General features: G+C 42.6%; 1 protein-coding gene across 8 annotated transcripts in view; it reads right to left on the bottom strand.

Moving 5' to 3' along the window:
- Positions 1-16094, bottom strand: part of PLXNA1 (plexin A1) — a 400969-nt gene that overhangs the window by 125249 nt on the left and 259626 nt on the right. For all 8 annotated transcript variants that reach the window (XM_066617858.1, XM_066617857.1, XM_066617855.1 and 5 more), the window contains exon 9: positions 3383-3497. In XM_066617858.1, coding sequence (XP_066473955.1) covers positions 3383-3497 — 115 coding nt within the window. The remainder of the gene's footprint in view (positions 1-3382; positions 3498-16094) is intronic.

Here is a 16094-nt window from a genome sequence, read left to right as displayed (position 1 = left end):
CCCACAAGTAAGACATGAAGGTAAACAGCCTTTTTCTACAGCTACCCTCTGTAACTGGTATTCAGAGGCATGCAAGATACACAAATGTGAAATATAACAACAATGTGTGTATATACACACATACGCTCACACTGATGAATAAAGAGGTGCATAACTGCGTGGCAATCACAGTGTGGTAATGTTCCACAGACATAAAATACAATAATGTATAACTGTGATTATACTGTAGTGCAGTAGTTCTCATACATTTAGCACTGCGACCCACTTTTTAGAATGAGAATCTGTCAAGACCCAGCAGAAGTGATGTCATGACCACAAGTGACATTATCAAGCAGGAAAATTTTTAAAAATCCTAGGCTGCAATCCTACCTAGGAGTAAGTCGCATTTACTAACACTGTTAAAAGAATATACACAGCAGCCTGTTAAAAGTACAGATGTGTAACATTTCCCCAGATGCAGTCATGTATCAGGGTAGCATCAAGTCTAATATATTAAAAATAAAATATTGAAATGAATGGGGACCCACTTGAAATTGGCATGTGACCCACCTAGGGGGTCCTGATCCACAGTTTGAGAAACACTGCTGTAGTGTATATGGGCGAACTGTTTAATCACAACCTGATTCTTCCTGAGGCTAAATACTGGCACTGGAAACAGTTAAAACCAGATTGCATTCCAGCATGCACAGAGAGCCTTTATCTTGCTACTAGCTAACTATGCCCAGCCTCTAACATTTAGGAACAGAGCAAAGGTCTGTAACTCTCAGGTCAACTTGAAGCTCAGTATTTAACCATTTTAGCTTCAACACTGCCTTTGAACTTTATTTAAGAGTTCTCTATTAAAAGCTAGGATTTGCCCCAAACCTCTGCTTCCAAATCTTGCCTGTCTCTCTGCGAGAACTGTTACCCCAATTAACACATGATTTCACAATTACACTGTGAAAGCAGAAATGGTTTCAAGTTGGCAGATTTCCACCACTTAGAATCACAAATGGCCCAATTCTATCTGAGCAGTATACTGGCAGATTCCAAGGTCTGCCAGTGTAATGAGTGGTCCGCCACTGCAGCCACTTCTCCGACAATCTGCAAAGTGTGATTGCCGGTGCAAAGACTGGGAGGTCAAGCACCAGCAGCAGTGCTGCACGTACCAGCCATTGATGGAAGTATGTTGGCAGTGGGGGTGGATTGGGGGGGAGATGGGGCTGGGCAGGGAGCAGAATGGGGAAGGACCTTCGTGGCTGCAGCAGCCACAGGGTCTGGAGTCATCATTCCAGCCCGGGCATGCCCCCTTCAGTCTAACAGGTCTATACTACCTCTTTTGCTGGTATAGATTTGAGTAGGCCCACAGGAGACCCACGGAGCAGCAGAGGAATTAAAATGTTTTCAATACCTCTGCTGGTTGGCCTGATCCTCAGCCAGCCTGGAGGATGCACCAGAACTTGTGTCAGCAGCCCGATACCCTGCAAGTTGACTGCGAATACAGCTGTCATAATTTCCACTGTCAATTCAAATGCCTGTTTGCTCAGGTTAACCAGAACTAGTATGAATTGTAGGATTGTGTCATCAAGGAAAGAATGGTTTCATAAGTTATATTCAGTGTGCAGTCATCCTTAAGAACATTCCATTTTTAAATACTGTACAATGTACAGTTGTGCATTCTCCTTGGGTCTCGCCTGCAAGCCAGTTTTCAAGCTGGTTCATAATCCCAACTGAGTTTATTGGAGGGACACTCAGACAATGAATCAGGTAAAGAGCTAACGATGTGCCCAAGAGCTGAAATGACAGGCTGATAAAGAGACAATGAGACGAAAAAAGAACCCTAGTGAGTGCAACTGAGATCTGATTTGAAATTGACTTTTTGGCCGGCAGGATTGTCTCTTAATGACTTGCACAGTGACTATGTAGTGAGAAAAGAAGAGAAGCCTAGGACGGGGAAGCAAAATCCTCTTGGAATCAAAAGGCTTCTCTTCTGTACTAGCAAGAACATCCCTCTATATGCAAGAACCACAAGTGAAGAACTATTTCAAGAATGTTCATGCCTTAAGAATGTTCATGTCAGACTTAAGAAAGTTTCAAGATATTCTCCTGAGCACACTTAGCTGGTAGGTGATGCCACTGAAAACAATGGGCTTGTCAGAGGTAGCATAAAATTGTTGTTAACTAGGACTGGGAGATCCCAAGTTCAAATATTCACTCAATCACAAACTTGCTAGGTCATTGATCACTATCTGTCAGTCTAACCTACCTTATAAGATTGTTGCAAGAATTAAAAGATGAGGGAAGAACTACATATTCTACATTCCTTCAAGGGAAGTGGGATATAAGTGTAGTTCAGGATCAGCATGCTTCAGAAAGAAGACCGCAGACATGTGTGACAATAGTTTCAAAAGTCTGTCTCTTCTGGCATCACTATGCTTCTACAGCCATTCTTCAAAACCATCCAAAGGAGAAAATTCCGGCATTCACTGTCATCTTTTGCTGCATTCTACATAAGATTTGAAGTTCTTCCAAAAGAAGAATGTTCCTAAATGTTCCCTTCCATAATTTGCAGTGGCATGTCTAGGATGTGGCAGGGTGTTGCCCTGACTGCCAGGCACGGACTTACCCAGTTTCTACCAATGGTGCATTTTTGCACCAGTTTCAGGGACCTCCAAAAAGAGGTAAATGAATGATATTTTTCATTTCTTGGGAGGGGGGGTGCTTAGCATCCACAGATTTTTGCATATATTCACTTGGTGGGACAGGGGTGGTTTCCCACCCCATGATATCCCTCTGTGTAGCCTCCTGAATGAATTCACTTGGTGGGATGAACAGGGCTGGCTACCCATCCCACTTGGTGGGATGAACAGGGCTGGCTAATCTCCCCTTCTCTGTTTGGACAGGGTGCAAACTCACTGCTTGCCATGGGCAACATTTTCTCTAGATACACTACTAATAATTTGAATCCATTATTTCTTATACCATCAGTGAACGAACAAATTTGTTCACTTCCTTACAATGTACTTTTAAGTATCTGAAACCTGTTCCATCATTATGCCCTCGTTTCTATTTCCTGCAACTAAACTAAACATATCAAGCTCATTCTGCTTCTCCTAATAGAATATAGAAGGCAAGTTGTTTCTCATCCATGCAGTGCTCTCCCAAATTCTTTCCTGCTTTTGAACAGTAATGCCCAGAACAGAACTTCAGGTGCAAGTTTACCCATTGCTAAATAAAGTGGTTCTGCAGCTTCCTGAGTACTAGATCGCAGGCTCCTACAATGGCACAGGTTTTCTGGCTAAAACAACATCACATGGGTAAGCTATAAAAAAGAGTATGAGAGGAGACAAGAGAAAATTCACAAAATGAGTGCCAGAGGCAGACTTGGTAGAACCTGGCTTACTTCAGACATGTTGACACGTCCTTCCAGGAAGGAACAGTCAGCAGCATTGTGGGTACAGATGTGACGATATTTACACCAGTGGCAAGGGAAGGATCCATTCACACAGGACAGGCAGCTGTAAAAATAAAATTAAAGACAAGACATCATGAATATTTCCAGAAACATCTCATGCAGTTATGTGGGACACTTTTTTAAAGACACAGGATCCCAAACAAGCTTATACCCTCACAAGTCCCATAAAAGGCTTCATAAGGAAGATGAGTTTTCAGCAAAATGCCTGGGCATCACTTTTTACACTGTAAGCCACAAGATGGCACATGGAGAAGTTCATCATTCCCCACAAGCTCTTACTGAGGAACTGGGAGAAATGCCAAAAAGTGAATGTTCCCCACTGGGTCAACCATGCCATGCCCTGCAGCACTGTGTCCTCAGCAACATGTTGGAGCAACTGAGGTCAGAACTGAATTAAAGATGAGAGCTCCGCTGGGACTGAAGCACCACCTCCAGAGCCTGCATAAACAGGACTTTACAAACGTCAAGGCTTACTACTCACATCTCTTAATCCCTGTGCCAACCGCCTTTGCCTCCCACATTTGGCCCCACAATACATTCCATGTGGTCGAATGTGCACCCCCTGTGACCTCTCCTTCTAACTTGGCAGTGTTGGAATCTTTTCCTCCTCTCCTATTTGCATGTGGGTTGAATCACAGCCTTTGTGTGCTTTATTTTTGGATTTATGAAAAGCCATTTTAATGAGCAGAAGGCAAAACAAGAGCCCTCCATTGCGGGAAGAAAAAGCTTAGGTCTTAATGCAGAGTCATTCATACGAAAATTATATCGTCACCCAAAGTTAGGGTCAGGTTAACATTTTGAGACTGGAATGCCTTTCATTTGGCTACACATGCACAAGTTGCAAACTTTTCCCTGACTTTCTGTCCTACCCACTCTCTCTCTCAGTCTGTCTGTCTGTCTGTATGTAATGTGTTCCTCCTGTCTCTCTGGTTGTGAACTTGAATCCATTTTTCCTCTACTTGTACCCAAGATTCAGACAATTTTATCCTATGAAGATTTAATTTCCAGCCTCTCATTTTGCCTAGTTCTCTCTTCTTTAACATCTTTCTCCAGTTCTTCTTCCCCTGCTCAGCAACTACCAACAAGGGCAATATTTTTAATTGTGCAATGGTTGAAGGTTGTATCTGAAACATCAGGCATAAAGGCAACCCAGTAACATTCCCCCAGCTTTTGGTACACCAGAGCTCAATTACACTGGCATAAGGGAATAGTGAACTATAGTCTTTCTTCTAGTGGGTTTTGTCTTCAATTGCAACCCATTCTGACAAACCTGACTTACTGATCTGCTTTCAAATAGTGTACAGTTTCAATTCCAAAGGAACCCAAGGTGGCTTCCTGTTATAACAATGAAGAACGTTCACAGAGCTCCACATGTACGATCTCAATGTAATCCTTACTCCCTAGTAAAATTAGTAGGTATCCACATATTGCAGCTGGGGGACTGAGTGGCTTGCCTTAAAGCCACTTACTGAATTCATAGCAGAAGTGAAACAACATCATGGGAGGGCACCAGGATGCAGGTCTCTTGTTGTCTTGTGTGCTCCCTGGGGCATTTGGTGGACCACTGTGAGATACAGGAAGCTCGACTAGATCCAGAGGGACTGTTCTTATATTCTTATGTACAATAGATTAAAAGTTTAGTTTAAACCAGTGGTAGTCAAAGAAGAAATGTTTAAGACACCTGGCATGATGCCACATACCCCTCTCCTTCATTTCTGCCTCATATGAAAACTGTGAAGCCTTAATACCGAAAGCATTACTACCTAATTTGTAACATACAGAGAAAGAAGATTTGTTGTGTTATCCAGGGTAATACATGAAATACAACCAGTGATGGAAGTGTTGTATATAATCCTTCACTATAAACCTTGGAGGCTTGTTCGAATGACACACTGTCCTTGGGATTCTATCTGGAATGAAAGAGGGATTAAATTTTGGGTTTGTGCAGGTCCTCCTCCACTTCCTCACTGCAAATAGAAAGTAATGGGTAAACTGAAAGAAACCACAGAGAGCTCCCTAGCTTACTGGCTAGCATCTGCTGATGATCAAGTGAGCACATTAGCCCAAAGCCTTCTCATCATCTCACCCAAGCAGAATTCTGGGAGTGAAACATCAACCAACCAGTTCCTATGGTCTATCTCATTTTCAAATCAGATGTGGGAGGAAAAGTGCAAAGGGAAGGGGAGGAAGATTGATTAGTGAATGACTACTGATAGCAAGGATTTTCAATTCATAGGGTGAACCTTGGTATGTTAATTGGTATCACTTTTGCAAGAAGAGATAGTAGCATGATCACCTCAAAGTACAGATAAATCATAATTTATGCATTCAGCTTTGCCCATTGCCTTATGTACAGAGAAGGGCGCAACCATGAAATCACCATTGTTCCTACCTCTGCACCAATTGTGATCTGCCTCAGAGGCCCTTATCCTTATGCTTCTGCTTTCAGGAGTGAGGTGGATGACAACCAGCCAAGTTGCTATCTTTTCTGTGGTAGCATCCAGATTATAGACTCCCTCCCTAGGCATGAGCTCATGACGCCTTTTCTGCCACATTATAAGTGCCAGTCAAAGTCTGTCTCTCTTTCTTTAATTACTTTTAAAATCAGAAAACCTTTCAGTTGTTTTTCTGATACTAGATTTTTTTTTTTAATACTGATACTAGATTTGATTTAAAAGCCGCCTTGAGCTTTTGGAAAGGTGAAGTATGTATGTATGTATGTATAAATGTATAAATAAATACATACATACCTTGTTTTTATCTGCTGCTTTTATGCTCTTATAATAAAATATTTTCTGTATCTACATTGTTTTTAGGCATCTTAAAACAAGCTGATTGGCAATAAGGCGGTTCTAAATACAATATGTTAAATAAAAATAAATACAGCTGGATATTTTTAATTGAAAGCCAGGGACTATGGAAATCTTTTACTTCATCTACATGCAAAGACACATGTGATGTACCCATTGATCTATAATTCCCATTTTTTCCTTTACTCTGCCACTGAGTTCACATGGTTGGTCTTAATGCATTCACTGTTATCATGTGGCTGAGATGATAAGCATGTCAAAATGTAATGTATCACCCAAGCCCAAGATAATTTTAGTTATTCTAACATACCTTTTAGCTAACAAGAAAAAGAGATGTATCCTACCAAGAAAAAAAGGTCATCTCTTTCATATACAGTGTGAATTACACTTCAGAGTTACATCCTCAACTTGAAATGAATAAGGAAAGTTCTTTCTTTTCGAGCTTCCTCATTAATTAGTCCATAGTCCTTAGTGGGTATTGCTGATGCCTCAGCTAATAACTGGCTTTGTTTTGAAAAGTTTATCCTCATATTTTTAAGTAAACAACAAGAACTTTGAGTACACCATGACTCTGCTTAGGAGAAAAATAAACCCTAGGACTCAGTTTATCATTTCAAAGGGTCCAGGGAGAGTTCTAGTTTTTGCCAGAGGATAAGAACAAGGTAGAGTCCTCATCTTTCCATCAGAGATGGGTGCGTTATGGCCAAGGTCAGGTTTAATAGTACATATGGGAGTTTATCCCCTGTATCTGTGTGTCACTGAGGTCTGTTTATGTTTCTGTGGCAGGTTGTTCAGCAGCATGTTACCATCTGTTATGTCTCTCCAACTTCCTGGGATCAGCACAGTTTTCTCTCACCACTTTTTGACTACACATCATTCTTGATAACTGGAATGAATAAACTCTCTTCCAACCATGTACCAAACTCTAGAGAAGAAAACACACCCCCTGTCAAATCAACAGCTGAAATTCATTCCTTTTCTAAAACACAGCATAAGCCTCAAGCCTCAGAGCATACATGATATTCGTACAAGCTAATCCAATGCTGGCACCCATAATTCTGACATTTCTGATTAATGTCATTGCCAACTCATCAAATCAGCCAGGCCCAAATTAGATCAACCTGAATTCCAAGTTAGGCAACGCGTTTCCTGGAGTTTTACTGACCAGTAAATATCAGACCAAACCACTATTTTACAATTCTGTGAGAAAATGGTATTAGCTGGTTGAGACTGTGAATTGCCTGGATAGGAAACGCCAACAATATCAGAGGTGCTATATAAGTAGCACTGATAATTACAATACCACCCTTAGGTCAATGTCGATCACATTTTTTAGTCAATAGTTTTTTCCTTCAATTGTACATCCATTAAATGGGTTTTATGCTATGGTATACAAGGGGGATAAATGTCCTGGGCACCGGGCTTGGGGGAGGCAGTGCCACACAGTCATCCACCCCCCATGGCACGCAGTTGGCCAGCAGGCCAATGCCTGAGGGCCTTGTGCCCAGTGGCATTCCGAGGGTTGGGGAAGCAGCATGCTGCCTCCCTGACCTTCCAAAGGCCTTGTAAAGCCCTCAGAATCCGAAACAAGTCCAGCCCTGCCTTGTACCCCTGCCTGGAGAAGGGGTAACACCATGTCATGATGAATGCCCCCGCGCCACAGAGAAGGGCATTTTTATGCATCCCCAGGCCTCAGAAGCCCTTCTAAGGGTTTAAAAACGCCACTTCCAGTTTCCTCTGTGAAATGGGAAGTGATATTTTTCAGCCCTCTGAGCACTTTACAATGGCTTTGGAGGGTTGGGAAGGCCGCACATGGCCCCCCTGGGCCTCCAAAAGGGAGGCAGGGGGCAGCGGCCCGGCTGGTGGGGGCGCTGTTTGTGGTTGTGGCCCCGGGAAGTACTGGGTTTTACAACATTGGTTCTACAATATTGGAAACTGCCATCTGTGGATCTAGTCTGTGGCAAATTAATGATGATTCATCTTCACACTAATCTGAGAAGAGGTTGATGTGATTTGGTACCGGGCTGGACATCAGTGGTTTCCTTGGAAGTCTCACTACAAAAATCATCCAAACGCCCAAAGCTTCATGGGATATGTTGGAAAGTGGAGGGCATGATGCCATCTAGTGGAGAACTGTCGGAAAAGTTCAACATGTGCAAAGTTACAATGCTGCTAACACGATATTCAATAAGTTTCCATGGGGAATTCACCAGACCAACAGTAATATGAAAGGAAGACAAGGGGAAAATAGTTGAATTCTATTTCTGGCCTTCTGAAAATTCTAACAGAATCTAAAGAAATTTCTCAAGCTGTCCAGTCAGCTCAACATAAAAAAAGATCTTTACAGCTGCAAGAGGAATACTATACCAAGTAAGGGAGCATTACTTTAATAGTAATAACAGCCCAATCCTACCCTCAAGATATACCAGCGTACATCCAAAGTTGGCAAAATGATGGCCCTGCCAGTGCAGAAGTCCATCTGTCAAAAGGTGTGCCATAGTTGCCTGCAAAATGCCCATAAAACAACACACCAGTGTAGCTTGGACATCAGTGCAATTCAGACAGCAGAAAGGTCAGACTGGGGAGCAGAATGAGGCACAATGTGGGAGGAATAAGGAGTCAACATATGCCATAATGTAAACTCCCTTTAGGCTATGGACTCACCCTGGATGCTGGAAAAATGCAATGCCAATGACAGAGCTTGCAGAGGAAGGAGTAAACTCATGGGGAACAACGGGCAAGTGGAAAACGCCAGAAAAACACTCTACCCACTTTCCTACAGGTGCACACGATATAGACTACATTTAGCACCCAACCACAGCACATAAACTTTAAAATATAAGCTGCTGCCAGGCAGCCTACAGTTCAGATAAGATGCCTGGCATGAAGCTATGTCTCTCAGGTGGTACTGGGACCACCTGAGTGGTCATTCCTAGTGGTCATTCCTAGTGGCTGGCAGGAAGGCAACAGAGATGGCCACTCACTGGCCCTGCATTCCTGTCCCCTACTCAGTTTACCTTGGTGGTGCTTCTCTAGCTGCTTGCACTGGGGCTAGATGAAAGCAGTGATTGGCTCCTTGGACACTGCACCAACACTAATATCCATGTTGGCAACCTTCAGTCTCGAAAGACTATGGTATCGCGCTCTGAATGGTGGTTCTGGAACAGCGTCTGGTGTGGCTGAAAAGGCCGATTCGTGAGTGACAGTTCCTTCCACACTGGGAGCAAGTGCAGTCTGTCCCTGGTCTGTCTCCCTGGCTATGGGCCTTCCTTCTTTGCCTCTTTGCCTCAGTCTGTTGGCCAAGTGTCTCTTCAAACTGGGAAAGGCCATGCTGCACAGCCTGCCTCCAAGCGGGCTGCTCAGAGGCCAGGGTTTCCCACCTGTTGAGGTCCACTCCTAAGGCCTTCAGATCCCTCTTGCAGAAGTCCTTGTATCGCAGCTGTGGTCCACCTGTAGGGCGCTTTCCTTGCACGAGTTCAACATAGAGGACCTTTGGGATCCGGCCATCATCCATTCTCACAACATGAACGAGCCAACGCAGGCGTCAACACTAATAATGAAACTAACATCAGGACACCATTGCAAGGAGGATGCGTGGAAATCCACACCAGGGTTTCTACACATGCTATCAGCATTGCTAAGAAGGGCTATGCCAGTATTATTGGGAGGGCTGTCCTGGCATGTCGTTGCCTGGGTGGGTTTAGGAAACAGATGTGACATTGGTGTCAGCGTGCCGTCAGCATGGCGTCTGAATAGGGTTAGGCCATAAGTGAACTGGCAAGCTTGCTCCTAAAAAAACCCCACTAACTGCTGCATTCTACTCTGTGGAGCTGTTCTTTTGCAATAGGGATTACAGGAGTGAGGCGTCCTGCTGGTACCAACATGCTCGGTTTTATAGACGCTTTCTTGACCCGCTAACCTCAGACACACAATCAGGACAAGGACAGACTATCCTGTGCGATTCTTATTGCATTGCTCTTTCTACTTAACAGGCAATTTCTGGCTTTCTCTGATATGACCACTTGCTCACTTCCTCCCCACAAATTCATTTGGAGGCTGAACATATAGCAGAGACCACCAGGGCCTTTGTCTAGTTGCAGCTGTGCCTACCCAGTCTGACCTCTGTTGATTTTCCTCCTCCTCAGACTACAATACTTACTAACTAACTAACTAAAGCCGGCAAGCAGGCAAGCAAAAAGTACATGCCAGGGACACTTTCTATGTTCCATGTCTGGCACAACAACACCCAGCTGAGAGCATGGGAAGTGCCCAAATGTTTCCCCCTGCATTAAGAGAAAGGAAACCGACTGGGGAGACTGTTGGAGACTATTGTCATCCTGCAGTCAACCTAGTCACTTACATTGGTAGGTGACCAGCATGGAACTGAATCTTCTTACACAACAGCACTACGGACATTCAATGCACTGAATCCAGGTCTGTCAACCAACTAAAGAATTCTGAGTTCATCATTTACTTTTTATTTTGAATTAATTAGTGACTTTTCAACCTGCACATCACTTGGGTATAGGCGCCTTCCTAAAGGAAATATAGAAAAGTATGATTGCATTACAAATGCTATCAAGAAAAGGCCACCTTCAATACTTTCTTTTTTGTTCCTTGTTACAGCATAAAAATCCAGAACCAAAAGAGCCTCAGAAAACAAAGAACAGCCTCCACTGTCAACTTACTCAGCTTCAGCTCGATTAAACTGCTGCTGATTACACTGCCAGTTTGACCAACGTAAACTTGCAGCCCTAGCTGGATAGCACCCTCAGCCCTTAAACAATGTGTCCCTGTGGCAGCAGACCATTAAATGATTACAACAAACACTTACTCCAACTCACAAATACATACAATACAGTGAGCATCGAGTGGTACAGCAAATGATCAGCATTCTACCTCTTAACATTTCCTCTTTTTTTTTCTTTTTTTTTTGTGCATACAAGTCCTTGGTCACCATTTTAAAGCATTCTGCAGTCAAAGGAAGGTTGCTGGTAATTTCAGTACACATTGGAAACAGCTCATTTCTACAGCCAGCTTCCACTTCACCTCACTTTTTCTATAGTAGAGATGCCCTGAGATGATGTCAAATTTGTTGTTTGTTTGATATGAATGAATATGAATTACATATTCATATAATTATAAAAAAACTATTTAAAATCTAAAGATTTTTTTTTTTTTAAAGCTAGTTAATTTTTTAAAAAAGTACAGAATCTGCTCAGCTTATTTCCCAAGCCAATCTGAATTCAGAAATTGCTCATCCACCCCCAAATTACTCCCACTGGCCAGCACCTATCCCCTCAAATTTCTCTCCCTCTTCCCTGTAAACTGAGCTTACCCAACTGGGTCAGTAGGAGGACTGACAACAGTGCTTGAAGTCCGGTGCAAAGATGGAGAAAGAGGGAAGAAATCTCTTGCTCCCCCCCCCCCAGTGTCCTGGTACTAGGCTGACATGCTTTGATCACTGGTCCTCTTTTTTTCTTTTTTATTGGGAGGACTTTTTCCTAAATATCATTGAGACTTGTTGCATCAGTGCACCAGAGCACGGATGATGGAAGGCAGATCTTCTTCCTTCCCTCTCCCCAACAGTTAATATCATCACTGTTCCCAAAAACCAAGCAAGCTTGGTTTAAAGCGAAGAGAAAGAGGGAAGATTTGAAAGTTGGCTCTGTGTGAAGGGGAGGGGGCACTAGCCAGGGATTTTTCTCCCCTTTGGATTTTAACCTGAGACAGAGAAGAATGCAAGGCCCTCATAACGGCTGCTTCTTCCTGGAGAACATTAGAAGCTTGTATCTTCAGCAACATCTCTGCTCCAGAGAACATGGCGAGCACACCACACACACACACGTACGTGAGCAGGCACACACCACACTTACATTTATATTCTTATGGCCCAGGAAACAAGTCCTTTTCCTTATCTCCAGCTTTAGAAGCCGGGAGCTCTTCAGTGCTCTGGTGCAGAGAAAGAACAAAACACTAATCCACAGGGGTAAGATAAGCAAGGAGATTCCTAAGCAGGGAAACAAGCATTGGGAGGGAAGTAAAATGGGGGGGGGGGGAGAGATGCAGAAGTCTTTGAAAGCTGACTTGGAAGAAAGAATGAGGACACAAGAGGAAGGTAAAAGCATGGAGGGAATAATACGAGTATTTTACATAAGCAATTTCAATTCTGTCATACTGGGTGCTACAAAAAATCTGGGGGGGGGGATGTCTTTGCCTGAAGCAACACATTTCTATACAAGCCAAGCCATAAGGATGACAAGATATAGAGTAAATTCAGAGAGGAGAAGGGGAAACTGCACCCATAAGCATGCTGAACAAGAGAGGCACACTGGAAAATTACACACATGATCCATACTGATGAAAACAGCACCTGCATACAAGTAGCAGTTCAATTTTTTTTTTAATGATCCCTGAAGCTACTTTTAAGATATCTCTATGGTATTCCATTATATTTTCCATGTGGCACTGTGGGAAGCAAGGGAGTGAGGGACTTTTCTTATATCGTAGAGCATCTTGGGTTGTTGTTTTTTAGTTGCTTAAGAAATAATATTATATTTCCTTTTCCTATTAGTTTTCATAGATGGAGGATGAAAATGCTGAGGATGCCTTAATGAGTGGCATGCATAATGAACACTCATTGTCCTAGGGTCCTTCCAGGTGATGTGTGAACATGGATAAGGTCCTGCTAGTCAGTCCGTGTCCATATCCACATCAGTAGTTACGTCTAAAGAGGAAAACAAAAGAAAACTCCTTCCCCATACATGCACTGGGTGCGTGTGCATAAACCCAAAGATTGTGAAAGTCACAAAGCATGATGATTAAGCTATAGTTCTGTGTAATTTCTGATCTGGGCCACTACCTTAGAGGTATTCATTGATTGTTTACATATTATTCACTGTAGGTTTGTACAAGCAGTACCTAATGCATTTTTTAAATTGTTTGTGTATTATCGTTAACTTTCTGTATTTGTCTTCATAGGAAAGGAACACAGACAGGACTAACCATTGTGCTGCAATTATACTTTAATCCCTGATATGCGATGCTGTATAACTAACTGAGTACAGCCCTGTGTGGGAGACAGAGTCTGGTGGCACGACTTCTATTTAATCATCAATTTTTATTATATCAGTAACATTATCAATCCACATAACATTTAACATAAGCAAAATGAAAAGGGGGTGACCAGACAGCCTCCAGGAGATTCTGTACGCAATACCTTACTTCATCAATAGTTTGCATGACTTGTGTTGCCTTTTTGTGCAGGAGATTATAAGAGGCAATCTAGTAAACATGAATGCACATGTACACACACAAATGTAGTTGAGGAAGTCTGATGTTCACCGTAAGGGTAATGCATATGTGTTTTTAAAAGTCTACAAGCGTAATATTAAAATAAAATATTTCCAGGTTCTTTAAGTGCTTCCAGATGCTTTCCTAAGAAAACACTCTAGAAATACTTACAGGAAATTTAATATCCCTTAACTCTTTGAATGAGGTTTTAAGTATCTGCACACAAAGTGTGGGAGACTGGCCAGCAGTAGGAACCCAACATTAGGCCTTAACAATTCATGTATTACTACAATCCCGCATAAGATACAGTTCTATATTTACACAGATTGACTCTCCTACTTACAAATCAGGTTGAGTTCTGAAGAGTTATCTTTTCAGAAGTCAGGAGGGAGGGGATATTTTATTGCATCATGTTTTCCTGGAATCCCCAATTTCTTTGCAACGTATCTTTCTTTTCATCTGGCTAGCACAGCTAGTCTTTTAATGATGTTGATTAGCCTTAAGCTTCATGTATTTCTAAAAGATGACAAAAGAATTCCTGGAAAATATCCTGAAGAGGAAACTTAGGTCTTTAATGAAGAGGAACACTCCATTTTCATATCTGGATTTTGGTCAAGGGGTAATTAATAGGGTTATCAGAGTTTGATTAGATGCCCTTTGAGCAACTTTAATGAACCACAATGCATTTTCCATTGACTAAATCAGGGGTCTCCAAACCCCGGCTCAGGGGCCAGATGTGGCCGCAACAAACCTCTATCCAGCCCGTAGCCAGCCTCTTGTACCCTGAAAGCCTCCAGCCCACTCAACTGTACATGACCAGAGCTGCGCTCTGGTTGTGTCTGGAGGGTGTTCTGAAGGCCAGAGAGGTTGAATGAATGAGCCCATTCATTCATTTATTTACTCATCTAAGTTCCATCTCTAATTTATTTATTTAAATTTTATATTTAAATTTTTTTCTGGCCCTCCACACCACGCCAGATATTTGATGTGGCCCTCTGGTCAAAAAGTTTGGAGACTCCTGCAGCACTATGCCTCGTGAGGACAAGATGGTCACCAACATTCGCATGCTCTTGGCCTGGACAAGAAGGCAGCACTTGGGAGAGCCAGAGCCAGCACCCCTGTGAACTCACCATGGCCCTTTGGGGCGCTGCAGTGCATAGTTTGGGAACCACTGGGTTAGAGAATTTTCCTTTGGTAGTAGTTATCCATTCTTTTCAACACAGGAACTATCCTGTCTATGTGTATATACACACACAATCTCTCTCTCTCTCTTATAAACACAGGTTTACTCAGGAAACTGCCTTATGCAGAGTCAAACCAATGGTCCATCTAGCCCAGTATTGTTTAGTGACAATGGCTCTTCATGTCCTCAGGCAAAGAGATCTTCTTCTAACCCCTGCCTGGTGATGCCAGAAACTGAACCTGAGATTGTATGCTTGTATACCATAATCTTGTATGCTTACAGTCACCTGTAAAGCAAAAACATTTTTGGTCCATTAAGCATTTAAATAATTTTAATGGATGCACAAGAAGCACATGTGGGACATGAAGACAGGCCTGCCGTATCTATGGTTTCAATATCTGCATGTGTGTGTGTGTGGGTGTGGGTGTGCACGCGCGCGCATATGTGAGTGTGTGTCCCTGGGACGGATCCCGAGTCGATACAGGGACACACTTGTGTATGAATATATATGAATCATTATATGCCGCTGAATGCTAGATCAGTTGACAACAAAATCATGATTAGAACTTGGACAAAGGCACTGATCTGGTGTCTATTACAGAGAGTTGACTGAACGAGGAGGGAGGAGTTGGTCTCTCCTAGCTTTGTTCTACAAGTTTCCAGGCAGCTCAGCAGCCAAGGCTCCAGGGAAGGGGAGGTGGAGTTGCAATAGTCAAAAACCATAACAGCCTACTCGTGAGCACCCAAGAACCTCTGTCTGGCCACTGCTGGAAACAGAATGCTGGATTAGATGGATCCTGCTGCTCTGATCCAACAAGCCATTTATTAATCAGTTACCACTCTTCACTTTTGATAGAGTGAAAAAGAAAGATTTTCATGTTGTGCCTCAGTTTTACAAATCAGGTATCATTTCAGAATTTCATTTCAGAAACCAGACATAAAAAATCCTGCCTTGTTTTCACTTCCTTTCTGCAGGGGGGAGGTTGGTTGGTTTTCTAGGTTCTTGGCCTCTTTTTACAAGCTCACTGGTGAAATGTCAGTGTTTCATTGAGCAGGAGGCACAGTGAAAGGATGAGAAAGCCATTCTGCTAATCCAAGCCTGCAAACCTTTTTAATGAATAATCTCTTCCCACAGCTGCCCAGGAAAGGAGAAAACATAGACACAAACCCAGTCAAAGTTACACACCTTCAGTTCCTATTGATTTCAATAGGAAAGAGGTAAGCACTCGTTCAGCTCTTTAGATGAAAAAATAGAAGTCAAAATTGCTTAACTTTGGCTGAATTGTTCCCCTATTTTAGCACACTGTTGTAACTTCAATATTGGATTGAACTTTATAAAATATTTCCCTTTAGG

Source organism: Tiliqua scincoides, chromosome 2 (genome assembly GCF_035046505.1).
Source record: "Tiliqua scincoides isolate rTilSci1 chromosome 2, rTilSci1.hap2, whole genome shotgun sequence".
Lineage (NCBI taxonomy): Eukaryota > Metazoa > Chordata > Lepidosauria > Squamata > Scincidae > Tiliqua > Tiliqua scincoides.
Note: the sequence above shows the minus strand (reverse complement) of the source record. Positions and strands in the feature narration are given on the sequence as shown.